Here is a 16,495-nt window from a genome sequence, read left to right as displayed (position 1 = left end):
ACAAGAAATTAATAGAGATGAGAGAGCCAGAGAGAGCATTCCAATAGTTTGAAACTTAGAATGAAAACATTGGGATAAAAGGAGACTCTTCTATTTTTTGGGGTAAGGGTTAATTTAAAGCATTTATTATAATTTAGGATTACTATATTTTCTAATCAGAAAAAAAAAAAAAAAAAAACTTAGGTTGTGATGAAAAAAAAAATATCACCTGCAAATTGATCACACTCATCACACTCCTAGGTCTTTTTTGTGATTGAAAAATGTAGTAATATCAAATTAAAATAAATGCTCTAAATTAGTATTGCATTAATAATTAAAAAAAAAATATTATATTGAATTAATAATAATAGTGTTATTCGATAATTTTATGATGACTAATTTGCTTGACTTATGGTTTAATTATAATTATAATATTGTACTCGGGGCTTGACCTATTTGACAATAATTAAGTTCACGTTTGTGACAATTCTAACTCATATTTCTTTGGTTAGAATAAATATGAGCAATTCTAACCACCATTTTTTTTCTTTTAGTGTAAAAGTGTTGACTTTTTGTTGTTTTATTTATTTACTTTTTTGTTAAGGAAAGGCTCTAGATGTGCATTCACGTTTTTTTCTTTTACGGTAAAAGTCTCAAATTTAATCCTAAAATGTAGTGTTTTAATCTTAAAAGTTAGCCACTTATTACATATCCATAACAAAAGTTAAAAAGAGGGTAAATTTCAAATATGTCAACTACCTTTAAAATTGAGAAAAGGTACGTAACATTTTTTATAGAGTAGTAAATTAATAACATTTTTATTAAAGGAAATGATTTTTTTTTTTTTTTTTTTTTTTTTTTTTTTTTTTTTTCAAATTTTTATGTATGGCAGTTATCATTTTTTGTCTAATCCTAAAATGTAGTTTTTAAAACCTAAAATTTAGTCATTTACTACACATCCATAATAGAAGTAAATAAAAATTTAAATTTAAAATTTTAGAGATACATTTTTTTTTTTTTTTTTGGTGTTGTTGTTCTTTTTTAAAAATTTTTAATAACATTTATCAATTTTTTTAATCCAAAAATTTAGTCTTTTAGTCCTAAAAGTGAGCCACTTACTACACATCCATAAGAAAATTTAAAAAGAGCTTAAGTTTAAAATTTATCAATTACCTTTAAAACTAAGGAAAGGTACGTAACATTTTTGATGGAGCAGTAAATTGATACTTATAAAAAAAAATGTAAATTGAATTTCATATAGAATTATACAAATGTTAAATATAGTTTATGTTACAAAAGACATTTTTTTTTTTTTTTACAACAATTTCTTAGATAACAACTACTTTATGTGTGGTTTGAATCATATAATAATTCTTGTAAAGTCTCTCGCCCGAACTTATCTAATATTCCATTCAAATGACTCCTCAATGCAATCCAAAATATTTGTGTGTATGTGAACTTGAGAGAGATAAAAGAATTAGGGTTAAACCAAGTATTTAAAAAAAAAAAATTTAATCAACAACCCAAAGTTAGCATGTGTCATTAAAGATAATAGTATAAATTTGTTAGAGTTTGTGATTTATTTAAATTTTGATGAGATAATTTTTCTTGAAAATCCTAATAAAATAGTTCAAAATAAAGATAAAGGTTTTTTAGAGTTTAACTCTATTATGGAGCCTTTAAGTCTTATCATCACATCATCAACTATTTAAATAAATAACTAATTATTAAAAGTTTTTAAATTGGGTAACCATTAACGTGATACATCAAATATATAATAATACCCTCTAAAAAAAAGTAGCGAATATTACATTTTTTTAAATAAAAAACCTAGAAAGAGAATTTGTGTTTGTTTTAAATGGGGTAACAATTAACATGGTACATCAAATATATAATAATTTAGAAAAAAATAGTGATAAACGCTAAAAGAAACATAGAATATTCATTACTTATCAAAATATTAGTCATAAAATATTGAATAATAGGGTGGCGCTACTGTTACAATTTAAGATACATTAGTGCCCAATACGATGATAGACATGGAGGCAAATAAAAATTATAATTAACATATAGGTGCAAGCTTCTTGGCCGAAACTATACGAAAAATTTCTTAAATAAAATGTAAACAAAAGCTAGTAAAGGAGGTAAGGGAAGTTATATTGTTCACGAACGATTTTGAATGCTTCTTCTGTAGCATAAGGTAGCACTGTCTTTGAATGATGATACCTACAATATGAAATGACAATTCATTAAGAAGTACAGTGGTAGAGTTTACGAACAAACCATTCATTTAAGAAACATAGAATATTCATTACTTATCAAAATATTAGTCATAAAATATTGAATAATAGGGTGGCGCTACTGTTACAATTTAAGATACATTAGTGCCCAATACGATGATAGACATGGAGGCAAATAAAAATTATAATTAACATATAGGAAACTATACGCAAGCTTCTTGGCCGAAACTATACGACAAATTTCGTAAATAAAATGTAAACAAAAGCTAGTAAAGGAGGTAAGGGAAGTCATATTGTTCACGAACGATTTTGAATGCTTCTTCTGTAGCATAAGGTAGCCCTGTCTTTGAATGATGATACCTACAACATGAAATGACAATTCATTAAGAAGTACAGTGGTAGAGTTTACGAACAAACCATTCATTTAAGAATTACATTTAAAAAAAGAAAAAACTGTAAGAGAGTTTGTGTTTGTTTTAAATTGGGTAACCATTAACATGATACATCAAATATATAGTATTTTTTTTTAAAAAAAAAATAATAATAGTAACAAATGCTGAAAGAAACATAGAATCTCAAAGAACTCAAAGAAAGTCATCCCTGTGATTTCGTTTGCCATGGCAGGTAAGAACTCAAAGAAAGTCTATCATAAACAAAAGAAAAGAAAAGAAAACAAAGACAAACTAGCAAAAAATAGAACCTAAAAAGCTATTGGAGCCTCTGACAGTAAATGTCTTTAATCTAAAGAAAAAGAAATGAGGATGTAGAGCTAAACTAAATGTCTTCAATTTGAAGAAGAATAAGAGATAGAAAGTGGCTAAGTGTATATGAGTTTGTGAGTCTTAAAGTGTAGGAATTTTAATTAACATATTTTTTTCCATTAGTTGAAAACTTGTAAATAGGCATGATGAGGGTATTTTAGGTATCAAAATTGAGGAATCCAAACAATATATATATATATATATATATATATATTAGTCGCTAACCCGTGCGATGCACGGGATAATATTTATAATTTGGCTCAAAGCATATTATAATTTTTTTTAACCCATAATAGTACAGAATGTTAAAGCAAGAGCAAAATGGGGGAAAATATAAGGAGAATACAAATTGACTAAAAAAGGGATGAGAATCTTAACAAATTTAAGTTAAGAATAAGCAGTTGCCAATGTAAATCCTTCAATTTAAGAACTTTCATGGCCTTACAATTAATGCCCAAAAACCAAGTCTTGTTTGGTTGAAAATAGCTACGGAATAAAAAAAAAATTTTAAAAGGGGGGCTCTCTCCTTTTCTTCTAACCTCAAGTGTCAAGCAAGGATCATAGGATGGATTATGGGCAATAATAAAAGTCCACAACACAAATTTGGGTAAAAGAAACCACCTGCAACATTTAACATTCTGTGAGGCAAAAGATATGACAATCCAACTATAAATTTGAGTTAAAAAATTAATTGCAAGTAATATAGAAAAGCATGATTCCAATCCAAAATTTGGATTCTAAAACAGTAATAGGTTCAGGAACAAAATATGATCTAACTCAGATTTTCAACAAAGATGAAAAAATTGATGTGTAACCCCAAAGTCTTAGGGCATAAAGTTCAACTTAAGCAATCTATATATTAAACTCTAGGAGTTTAAACTTTCTTTTTCAGTTTTAGATGTCTTTGTGATTCTCATTAAAAAAAAAAAAAAGCTTTAAATGTAAATAATCACCCTTTCATCAACATGTTTAATATAAACACAGGCTAGGGAAAAAAACCATAACCAAAAAAAAGAAAAAAAGGAAAAAAAAGAGAAGAGAATCCTATAGAGTTGAGAACAATTACATCTCAGCGAAGAAGCAATTAACAATAAAAGTACTAAATTTCTAAACTTTGTTTTATCAACATAGCACAACTTTTTCATTAAAAAAATTAAATTAAAAAAAAAAAAACATAGTACAACTTAAAATGATGAACCATAGAACAATGGAGAACTTTGTTCCGCTTTTTTTTAATAGTAGAAAAAGGAACAAAACGGAATAGTAGAAGAATTAAAACCTTCTAGGTTGTGTTCCTTGCAATCCTCCAAAACCAAAGGAAACCCATCAAACAAAAAAAAACATGAAAAATAATCAAGCAATAGGGAACCAAACGAAATAAAAGAAAAATTCATATGGAAAAAAGAGAGGAAAAAATAGGGATGTATAGAGATTCAATGGTGGAGTTTACAAACAAATAGAGAGACAAATGGATATAATTTAGGAAAACAAATTTGAAAAGAATTGGGAGAATTACTTGACATGAGAAACCAATCAAAATCTCATCTTGATTATATTTTTGCTGAATAAAACTTTGGAGGTTGTACTTATTTTGCTAAATCTTGTCTTTGCCATTGCAAGGTGAAAACAACACAACTTTCTTATATCCTTTATGCGACATAAATTTCAATGAGGTTGATGGCATGCTAAGCATGGCTGTAGCTCTGTACCTGCAATTACATATATGTACTTACATATTTGTATTGTAAGAGTTCCAATTAAAACAAATTAGAGATAATTAATAACTTCCCTAATATGAAAAAAATTCATCAAGAGCATTTACAAATATAATAAGTCTAGAGGATAATTCAGTGATATAACAATAAGGGAAGTGGCAGAATAAATAAAATCTAAATGCATCTTATAGGGAGTAACAATTAGCATAGCTGCTCCTGGCTGCTCCTTTTGGAATTTAGATCAAACATATCTTTGCAGCTCTCTATACCATTTTAAATCACAATCATATCATTGAAAAAACTATAACACTATAAGAAGAAACTATACAATGTATAAAAGGAATTGAAATGGAACAGAGCTGATATTGTACAAAATTACAACAGAAATTGCTATGATAAGCCTAAAGACTGAGCTAACCTACATTTTTTTTTATAAGTAAGATACACATACATTGGCTGGATCTTGAACCCAAGACCTCACCATCTACTTTGCTCTTACTAACATACAAGCAGGTTTAGAACACAAAGAGCCTCCACAAAGCTGATCAAGCTTGCTCTCCAAAATTCTTCATAGGTTTGATACCCAATAAATTAAATCAAAACCAACCAACCAAAATACAGAAAACTAAATCCTACGAAATGCAAAATTAAAAATATTTTTGTTAGTGTTCATATATTTTGATGAAGATTAAGTCTTTCAAACATGGAAGACTCATAGCTTGTCTACAATTATATGGATAACAACAAATAGAACCCAAAATATATTTAAAACCTTATTCAGAAGTTTTGAATTAAAAAAACACAAATTACTAAACCAAAGTGTTAAACTGGACCCAAAAACCACAATTTCACTCCTACTAACAAATAAATAAAGAGAACAGGTTAGGGAGGAAATCCTAAATTAAATTAAAACCTCAAAATACAAAGAGACAAAGCATAGGTAGAATTTGATCTTCTATGGTGTTCCCCTGGGAGAAACAAAAAAGAACAAAGAGGAAACATATTAGCAATTGAAATCTATAATTGCAGCAAACCCTAATTAGGAACCCCAAAATCCCAAAACTAATAAAAACCCCAAATCAATCCTTCAGCCTCAAAGTCATCTTGATTTCGTCCTAATTCAAGAATGTTCAAAAACTATGGAAACAAAAACCACAAATTAATTATAAGCAAATAGATTAGGACAACAGCAACAAAAAAGGAAGAAGATAAGGAAGATTGAGGATTCAAGGTGATCTTACCAAGGAGTTCTTGAGAAATTGAACCGGGAGATTTTGGGGCAACATTCACTTTTACCTTCTGCTTCATCCTGTAAACAAAACCGTCACATGCATGTGATTGGTCCTTATGAAAAACACCAAAATTATTGAATTCCTCTTTGTTCAATAATTTTAGCGGTGTGTAAGAAGAGGTTTAGGGTTTTATCGGGGAACTTACACAAAGGATAGTATATAATAGAAAAATTAGCACGAACGATCAACGTTGGTGATGATGATTCAGTGGCTACGTGATTGACCTGTCAATGAAATATGCAAGAAGTAAAGAATTAATTTAGATAATAGCAGTGATTCAACAAAAAAAAAAAAAATAGAAAAGAAAAGAACATAATTGGGCTAATTAGTACTCTGATGTTTAGGGTTTTAACGGGTTTGATTGAAAAACAAATTAGAGGTTGAAAGGGTAGAGAAGAGAGATGAGGGAGAGAAATAGAGAACAAAGAGGTGGTGTGTAAGAAGAGGTTTAGGGTTTGGGGAAGGAGAACAAAAATTTGGGTATCGGGTTTGGTTTTGTCGTGGAAATAGAAATAGGTTTTTTTATTTTTTTATTTTTAAATAATGCTGATGATTTAAAAAAAAAATGATGACGTGGATTGGGAAAAAAATAGTTTTTTAATTTTTTTTAAATGGCGATGATGTGGAAAATTGTGGAAGCTTCAAAAACTTTGGTTATATATATATATATATATATATATATATATAGATGAGAGTACTATTTAAATTTTTTTTTTTTGTTGTTTTTTATTTAAATGACCTATAGTGGCATTTATGAAACATTGCTATAGGTCCCTCAATTAAATTTTTTTTTTTTTTTTTGGGTGGGGTTGAGCTATAGCAGTGTTTAATAAACACCACTATAGGTCCTTTGTCTTACAGGGGCCTATAGTAACATTTAATAAATGCCACTATAGGTCCTTTGTCTTACAAGGGTCTATAGTGGTGTTTGTGAAACACTGCTATAGGACCTTCAATTTTTTTTTGGGGGTTGGGCTATAACAGCATTTCACAAACGCCACTATAGGCCCTTGTAAGACAAAGGGCCTATAGTGGTGCTTATTAAACGCTACTATAGGTCCCTTATTTATTTATTTATTTTTGAGATTGGACTATAGCAAGATTTTACAAATGCATATACACACACACACACACACACACACACTTTTTAAAAAAAATTTTCGGTTGGTTTTTTTTTAAAGGACCTATAGTTGTGTTTTTAAAATGCTGCTATAGGCCCAATGTTTTAAAACGCCAGTATAGAGCCCCTAAATGTGGCTGTTGATATGCCTAAAGTGGCGTTTTTAGAAAATGCTACTATAGGGTGCTTATAGTGGCATTTTTTGTGAATGCCACTAAAACAAACACTGCAATAGACAGCTTTTTTGTAGTGTCAGTTGGATGTATTTTGTTTATAACTGAGTTGGAATAATACTTTGTGTATATTTTATTTATCAACTCAGGTGGCAAGTGAGATATACTTTTTTGCTCAATTAAATACTAATAGTAATAATAAATAACAAATTGTTCGACCCACGGGTTCAACCTAACCCAACCCGATCTTTGTGGGTTGGGTTGGGTTGAATCCCTGTGATTGGTTGGATTTTTTTTAACCCATCATGATAGGTTGGGTCCAAAAATCCCTACAATCCGACCCATGCACACCCCTACATATGATGGAGGATCCAAATCCAATTATCGACCATATATGATGGGTGGGTGTGATTCATTTTCTCCATGCAATCATGGGCTCATGGCTCAGTTGGCTTCTTGTGCTGTGATGGAGCTAGGAGTGTTAATATTATACTTGTTAATGTTTCATTGGTTTGGTTGCACAAATTTACTGTGATTATGTGCGCTTTCTTGGATATATATTTTTTTGAGAAGTGGGCTACCCATCAATTGTCGGTGGGAATTTCCTTTAACCAAGGGCAAGAAGTATGTTGAATATTGATCCTCCATGGACCAATGAACATACAAACCACATCCCATCTAGCCAATCCTAACATACATTCAACAACTTTAATGTCCCAACTTGATTTTCCTTTTAAAATGTATAGAAATATTATTTAATAAAACATTTAATGCACATTGCTATATGTGCAAAGTTTAACTTGAAATTACTGTGATAATAATAAAGCATTTAATGCACTTTAATTCACCTTAAAATGAATGTGATAAGATAATCATTTTAAATGACACAAGTTCACAATATTCCAAAATTAGCCTATTACTTTGCACATACAATAACCTCACATAGATCCACTATAATTTGAAATTAAATTTTCTTTAATGCATGCACGTGTGTAAGAAGATAGGCTAATTGAAGAATATTTCAAATTGTTGTGAAAATTTGTTATTTTCTCACGGATAAAGTTTGGATACAATTACACCTAATATCTTTTTATTGGATGTGAACTAAATCTGTCATTGCATTGTATTTTCTTTTTATATCATTATACTTGTAAAATTTTTAGAAGATCAAAGATTGATAGCTATGTTATAAATCAAATATTTAAATTTTAAGTTTTTTAATATAAAATTATGTATAAAAAATAAATTTATAGATTTAACAGTAAATAACATCCATTTGACATTTAATTTGACGTGTGTGTTAAGAACATAAAGAATATGCAATTTAATAATTTTAATTTTATTTATTGATAATGCAAAACTTAGTCCTTTCCAACGACTCAGTTTTTTTTAAACAAGTTTATACTTCTTCTTCTTCTTCTTCTTCTTCTTCTTCTTCTTATTATTATTATTATTATTATTATTATTATTATTATTATGCGAGAGAAACCCTGTATTTATTTATTTTTGTGATGTGACAAACCCTTTATTAAGTACTGCAAAGTAGTTCATATTCATAAATTAAAGAGATACTATCATTAAGAGTACTTGGGAAGAAAAATGCTACCATAGTAATTGATAATTTTTTTTTTCTTCTTCTTCATGAATACAAACATTAGTCATCTTATGCTTTTATTGCAGAAGCTTAGGGAACGACATGAAATCCCACTGGAACAATGCTGGAAACTTTAAGATCCCCCCCAACAATTAAGTCCCCCATGTACTTTAAGTTTGATTCCAAGTGCCCCGCAGAAGGAGATGGTTTGGGGCACCTGGTGAGGGCTGCGATAACCACTAATTTGCAAGTCTTCAATATTTTAGGGATCGTATAACGTTGATAATCGATGGTAAACAAAAATCCTCCGCTGGCATCGGTATAGGAATACAAAATCGCTTTTCCATCGCACACGACATGTATTTCAGCGACTGTAAGAAAATTGAAAACAAAAAAACTTGGTTATTCTAGCTGCAGAAGTACCATATATATATATATACAAGAAAAGTACAACTAATACAAACACTCTAATAAGATATAAAGCTATTACAAAACCTTGCATGCTGAGCTTGCTAGGGAACTATATATATATATATATATATATGTGCAGGTAAAATAATTAACCTGAGCAAACTTACCTGGGAAAATGCCTTTGTTGGTACCACTGGCATTTGTATTGCTGTTGCCTGGGCAATACACAGTGCCGTGGATTTCGATAAGGTGACCCATGCGTCGGGCTCTAGAGATTGGAACTGCTAGTGCAGCAACCATAAGGGAAACAAAGAGAGCTAATTTCATTGCCATGTTTATTTTACTATTAGTCTCCTACAATTGACTAAAATGCTGTGGATTGGAACCAATTTATAGAATATGGGAGAGCACAAGTGACTATTACAATAAGAAACAACATAACTTCACCAATGTTTTTGCCTAAAACCATGGACTACTAGGATGTGGTTTTGTAACGCCTAAAATGTGGTTTTAGGATTACCACACACATATATATCTTATATTTTCCTATCAAATATATATATATATATATATATATATATTTATTTATATATATATATATATATTAATATGTTATATTTTATATATTTATTCTCAATATTGTGAGATATAATACTAAATACTAAATAATAAAGATGCAGATGTATTTGATTATACATGTGTATTGGAGAATACAAGAATGGCGATCAACAAATTCAGTGAAGAGAGATAGTTATATTCTTCTTGTTAGTTCCCCTTTTCAGCTATAATAATAATTAAAAAATAATGATGATAAAAAAGAAGAAGGAAATATCATAACATACTAAACATAATTATTGTTTAGATATATTACTGACATGACTTTTTATTATATACCAATTAAAATACACCACCTTGATGATCATGAAAAATAAATAAAAATGTTATGAATTTTATGGGATATGAAAGAGCACAAGCAACTGTTACAATTTAAAACATTATAACAATAGTTGACCAGTGTTTTGTCTAAAACAATGGTCCACAATGGAGTATCGATGGGGTTCTTTAATACCTCTAATATGTGGTTTTAGGATTGCCATACATATCTGATTATATTTTATAATAATTTATATATTTATTTAGAGGTGGGTTCAAGACATCTTTTTAGAATATTATTTTTTGAAAGTTTCAACCTATAGCGTCCGTTTCTAATGATTGCTAATGATTGTACTTTTTATCATCAAGTCAAAACACCAATTGGTTTTGGTGTAGGCGATGATTGAACCTTATATCTCTTATTCAACTATCAGAGACTTTACTAAATTTAATGGTTAAAAAATACACTATTGACCTATCATCTTTGAAACATTTATTGCATACCATTTTAAATTGTCCCTTTAATAACATTATTTATTTTGAGAGAGAGAGAGAGAGAGAGAGAGAGAGAGAGAGAGAGAGAGAGAGAGAGAGTAATGAGAATTCTCACCACGAACCTTTGGCGTGATGATCACTTCACAATTACAAGTTATTGTGGGAGTGGAGATTGGGGTAAGACTGGGTTCAATCCTCTAGGAGGGAATTTCACACATATCATATCATTTATTATTATTATATATTAAAAGTTGTGCTTAGAAGTTGTAGCTGTGCCAAGTGACCACTCTCATTAATTAGTAAATTAATTTCATATAATTTGTTAGGTTATATATTTCCTCAAATTAAAATATAAATTTAACAACGGTTTAATTTAGGTAAAATTTTATCCTTTAAATTTCAACAAACTTAAATTTTATTCAACATAAATTCTATTATAAAATTTTTTTAAAATAAAATCTCATGCGATCCACGTTTTCATTAAAAAAAAAAAAAAAATTAATTTAATTTTAAATTTTTTATATTGGGCTACCCAAGTGGAATTAGAAATTTCAGGTGTTATTTGGATCCTTCGCATGGTCTACGATAGGGGCAGCTCCGCTTGGAGCCTAGGGGTTCAAATGAACCCCCTAAATTGCACCCAAGAAAAAAAAAATTATAATATTTTTTATTTTATTTTTCCTATTTTGACACTTAAAATAAAAATTTGAACACCCTAACCTTAAGCCCAACTGAAATAAACTTAAAAAATATAATCATCTTAACAATATCTTAACCTTTTTAAACACAAAGAAAAATATCAATAACAAATCAATTTGATCTAAAATCTGGGAAATTTTTTTAATTAGCCCAACAATGGAAGTAAAATTTGATAATCTTAAACCTTAGGAAAAGCTCATTTAGATCTTAAGAAATTTTTAATAAATCAAACAAATGAGAAATTAGTAGATGAATGATTGCTTGACTATGTACATTGAAACAGATGTACTTAGTAGGATTGATAATGAAGATATCATGCAACAATTTCAAAATATGAAACAACATAGAAGGCTTTTTTTTTTTGGTGATGTTGATATATTTAATTTATATTTTGTTTAAAATTTTGTATAATTTATGTTTTTTATTGAAACCCATGAAAATAATCCTAAAGCCGCCACTGGTCTACCAAAGAAAATCATTGGAAAGTCTAGAAGAGTGTGGTTTGGGATGTGGTGTTATGTATAACGCGATATATACGTAACACCTCATCTATGTAAGAGTGAGTCATTCATTTGTAGAATCCACCATGTGAGAGTGATATTATAGATCACTATTACGAAAAATAAAAATTAATGGTCTTTACTTAGGAGGGCAAAGCAGATTTGTTTTTGTTTTTGCTTACCTCTAAGCTCACCCATGAGCCCAAGATAAATTCGAAAAGTGGGCTTAGAGCACTTGCTACATCCATATGCTAATGAGTGAATACAAGTTAATTACATCCGCTAAACCTACTCTAGAAACATGTTGTATTACCATAATTTGCAGTCGAATTGTCTCCTACTATTAATTAATTAAATGCTTGGATGCCATCATTTATTTGCAACTAACTTTTTTATTTTTATTTTTTTGAGAAAGAATTTGCAACTAACTTAATATCTTACATTTAGCTGTTTTGGAAGGGACTATTTAGAAAAGAAAACCAAGGGAATTTTTGGTTAATTAACTTTTCCAAATCGACGTCAAACTAAATTATCTCAACCAGCCATGAAACCTGCCACTAAAGATTGTCACTCTCTCGAAAATCCAACAACCAAAAGCCTTGTATCAAAAAAAAAAACCAAAAGCCATTCTCACCGCCTAAAGTTGGATCTTATATTTTCCCTTGAACTTCTCTAAAGGCATAGCTAAATGAAGGAGAATGTATATCCATGTTTTGGTAATACTAACTCAGTATCTGTTTTGGTATTTCCTATCCAATAAATGAGTGACACTTGTTTCAAAAAACCACGTCAGACTACTCCAGTAAATGATTAATTTATTTTCCTGATAGTATAGAAGATTGTGATTAATTTATTGGAGTAATCTGATATGGTTTTTGAAACAGGTGTCATGCATTGCCGAAACATGGTATACTTTCTCCAAATGAAGGCATTAACCAAGTTTCTACCTACCTTCAATTAATCACATTTATTCCCTCACTCAAAAGGGAAAAAAAAGGTAAGAAGTATTAAAAATTTAATATGCATTACGTTGATTTAAGTATTTAACCCTCTTTTCTTAAAAAAATAAAAATAAAAAAGAAGTATTTAACCCTTTGATAATAGATTTTATGATTTATTGGATTATTTAGAAATTCCTAACAATTATCGTGGCTTATGTTATTTGGGAAATCTTTGTCATTGAAAGCCTTTAATCAGACTTAAATAAATGTTATGAAATTTGACAATATAAAACATGTGAAGTCTTTATGCTTTACATTTGTATGATGACTATTACGTCTTTCGATGAAAAAAAAAAAAAAAAAAAAAAAAAAAAAAAAAAAAAAAAAAAGATGATGACGACTATTATGTCCTAGTGATTAAAAAAAAAGTTATTAAGGTTCTGTTTGGATTTTTTTTTTCCTCACTCATCATTTCTCACTCAATTTTCGTCACTCATCACTTAAAATACCCCAACTCCCTACACAAAGTCTGTTTGGTACCATCACTCAAATTTTTAAACTATTTATGGGTCCCATACCTGTAACTTGGTGTAGCTTTTACTCTTTTTTTTTTCAACCCCCAGTAATCACCGAATCCAGTGGAAAAAAAAAAAAAAAAAAAAAACCTAGAAACCTGAACACAGTGAAGAAGAAGAAGAAGAAGAAAAAAAAAGACCCCAGAAACCCAAACCCAATAAAAGAAGAATAAGAAAAAAGAAAACCCTAGAATTCTGATCCCAGTGAAAGAAGAAGAAGATTAAAAAAAAAAAAAAAAAAAAAAAACTAGAATTCCGATCCCAGTGAAAGAAGAAGAAGAAGAAAAAAAAAAAAAAAACCCGAACCTAGTGAAAAGAAGAAGAAAAAAAAAAAAAAAAAAACCTTAATGAAGAAGACTAAGATGTAGCGTGAAAGAGAGAAGAAGAAGAAGCCACCTAGTGTGAAAGGAAAATGAAGACACTGAACCAAGTAAAGAAAAAAAAAAAAAAAAAAGAGGGTTAAAAGTTGTTGCTGACTCTGACCATGAGACCCACTATGTAGTTTTAATTACGAAAATACCATTAAAAACAGAGTTATGGAAACTGAAAACACCTAGTGTGAAAGGAAAAAGAAAAAGAAAAAAAAAAAAGAAGATGAAGACACCGAACCAAGTGAAGAAAAAAATAATAATAAATTTTTTTGTGGTAGCAGTTTTGTTGTTGTTGTTAATAAGTGCCTTAAGGTCACGTGTTAAAAATTAATAAATTCTCAATTTTGAGTTGTAATGCATATTTTTTCAACCAAAAAAAAAAATCTATATTAATGATTCATTAGTCTGCATGCACAAATTTATTGTAATTATGTGTGCTTTCTTGGATATATATTTTTGAAAAGTGGGCTACCCATCAATTGTGGTTGGGAATTTCCTTTAACCCAAGGGCAAGAAGTATGCTAAATATTGACTCTATGATGGACAAATCAACATACAAACTAAACCCTATCTAGCCAATCTTAACATATATTCAATAGCTTTAATGTCCCAACTTGTCTTTCCCTTATAAATGTATAGAAATATTATTTAATAAAACATTTAATGAACATTAATATGTGTGCAAAATTTGACTTGAAATAACTGTGATAACAATAAAACATTTAATGCACTTTAATTCACCTTAAAACGACTATGATAAGATAACCGTTTTATATGACACAATAGAAGTTCACAATATTCCAAAATTACCCTACTACTTCACACATACAACAACCTCGCATAGATCCACTATAATTTGAAATCTAATTTTCTTTAATTGCAAGTGTAAGAAAATAGTCTAATTTTGTTTAATTTTCAAATTGTTGTGAATATTTGTTATTTTTTCATGAATAAAGTTTGGATATAATTACACGTAATATCTTTTTATTGGATGTGAACTAAATCTAATATTACATTGCATTTTCTTTTTATATCGTCTATACTTGTAAAATTTCTAGAAAATCAAAAATCGATAGCTATGTCATTAATCAAATATTGAAATTTCAAGTTTTTGTAATGTAAAATTATGCATAAAAAATAAGTTTATTGATCGAATAGTAAATTATATCCATTTGACACTTAATTTAATACGAGCGTTAAGAATATAAAGAACAATTTAGTTGACACTTAATTTGACATGCTTGTTAAGAACATAAAGAACAAGTAATTTAAAAATTAAAAATTAAAAATTAAAAATATATAGCCATATTAATTTCTTTTAATGATAGTGCCAAACTTAGTCCTTTTTCAAAAACGAATCAATATTTTTTAAACAAGTTTAGATAAAGCCTTTTTCATTACTTATTATTATTATGTGCGACAAACCCTTTTTATAATTATTTATTTTTGATGTGACAAACCCTTTATTACCCTTTATTAAGTACTGCAAAGTAGTTCATATTCATAAATTAAAGATATACTATCATTAAGAGTACTGGGAAGAGAAATGCTACCATAGTAATTGATAGTTATTTTTAACTTCTTCATGAATACAAACATTAGTCATCTTATGCTTTTATTGCACAAGCTTAGGGAACGACATGAAATCCCACTGGAACAATGTTGGAAATTTTAAGATTTCCCCCAACAGTAGTGTCCCCTATGTACTTTAAGTTTGATTCCAAGTGCCCCGTAGAAGGAGATGGTTTGGGGCACGCGGTGAGGGCTGAGATAACCACTAATTTGCAAGTCTTCAATATTTCAGGGATCGTATAACGTTGATAATCAACGGCAAACAAAAATCCTCCATTGCCATTGGTATAGGCATAGTCAATCGCTTTTCCATCACACACGACATGTATTTCAGCATCTGTGAGAAAATTGAAAACAAAAAAACTTGGTGAGGCTAGAAGTACCACATATATATACAAGAAAAGTATAACTAATACAAACACTCTAACAAGATATAAAGCTCTTACAAAACCTTGCATGCTGAGCTTGCTAGGGAACTATATATATATATATATATATATATGCAGGTAAAATAATTAACCTGAGCAAACTTACTTGCGAAAACGACTTTGTTGGTACCACTGGCATTTGTATTGCTGTTGCCTGGGCAATAAACAGTGCCGTGGATTTCGATAAGGTAACCCATGCGTCCGGCTCCAGAGATTGGAACTGCTAGTGCAGCAACCATAAGGGAAACAAAGAGAGCTAATTTCATTGCCATGGTTATTTTACTATTAGTCTCTTACAATTGACTTGCTAAAATGCTGTGGATTGGAACCAATTTATAGCATATGAGAGAGCAAAAGTAACTGTTACAATAAGAAACAACATAACTACGGTTCCCCAATGTTTTTGCCTAAAACCATGGACTACTAGGATGTGGTTTTGTAATCCCTAAAATGTGGTTTTAGGATTACCCCACACACATATATATCTTATATTTTCCTATCAAATGGTAAATAACATGGACGGAACTAGGATTTGAACCTAGGGGGCCAAAGCATAAACCAAAAAAATTTTAAGTGACATGGTTTATTTAAAAAAAAAAAAAAAAAATCATGGTAGACAAAACAATTGCACTTTATTACCATAAATATTTAAGTCAAGAAGGAAATAATATGAACTAAAAAAGTTGAAAGTTACGGATGATGCCGTAAATATCACTAATGAGCTACATGTTCTTAATTCGCACGCTCGCAACGATA

General features: G+C 29.4%; 2 protein-coding genes across 2 annotated transcripts; both read right to left on the bottom strand.

The window, feature by feature from the left end:
• Positions 1-8,913: 8,913 nt before the first annotated feature.
• On the bottom strand, positions 8,914-9,661 carry LOC115994615. The gene is made up of 2 exons (XM_031118821.1): positions 9,453-9,661; positions 8,914-9,245 (listed from the first exon to the last, which is right to left on the bottom strand). The coding sequence occupies exons 1-2, from the start codon at positions 9,616-9,618 to the stop codon at positions 8,965-8,967; spliced, it is 447 nt and encodes a 148-aa protein (XP_030974681.1). The 5' UTR covers positions 9,619-9,661; the 3' UTR covers positions 8,914-8,964.
• Positions 9,662-15,367: 5,706 nt separating this feature from the next.
• Positions 15,368-16,011, bottom strand: LOC115949801. Its single transcript, XM_031067078.1, has 2 exons — positions 15,846-16,011; positions 15,368-15,648 (listed from the first exon to the last, which is right to left on the bottom strand). Exons 1-2 carry the CDS (start codon positions 16,009-16,011, stop codon positions 15,368-15,370), a joined length of 447 nt encoding a protein of 148 aa, XP_030922938.1.
• Positions 16,012-16,495: the final 484 nt, after the last annotated feature.

The sequence above is a fragment of the Quercus lobata genome, chromosome 6 (assembly GCF_001633185.2).
Source record: "Quercus lobata isolate SW786 chromosome 6, ValleyOak3.0 Primary Assembly, whole genome shotgun sequence".
NCBI lineage: Eukaryota > Viridiplantae > Streptophyta > Magnoliopsida > Fagales > Fagaceae > Quercus > Quercus lobata.
Note: the sequence above shows the minus strand (reverse complement) of the source record. Positions and strands in the feature narration are given on the sequence as shown.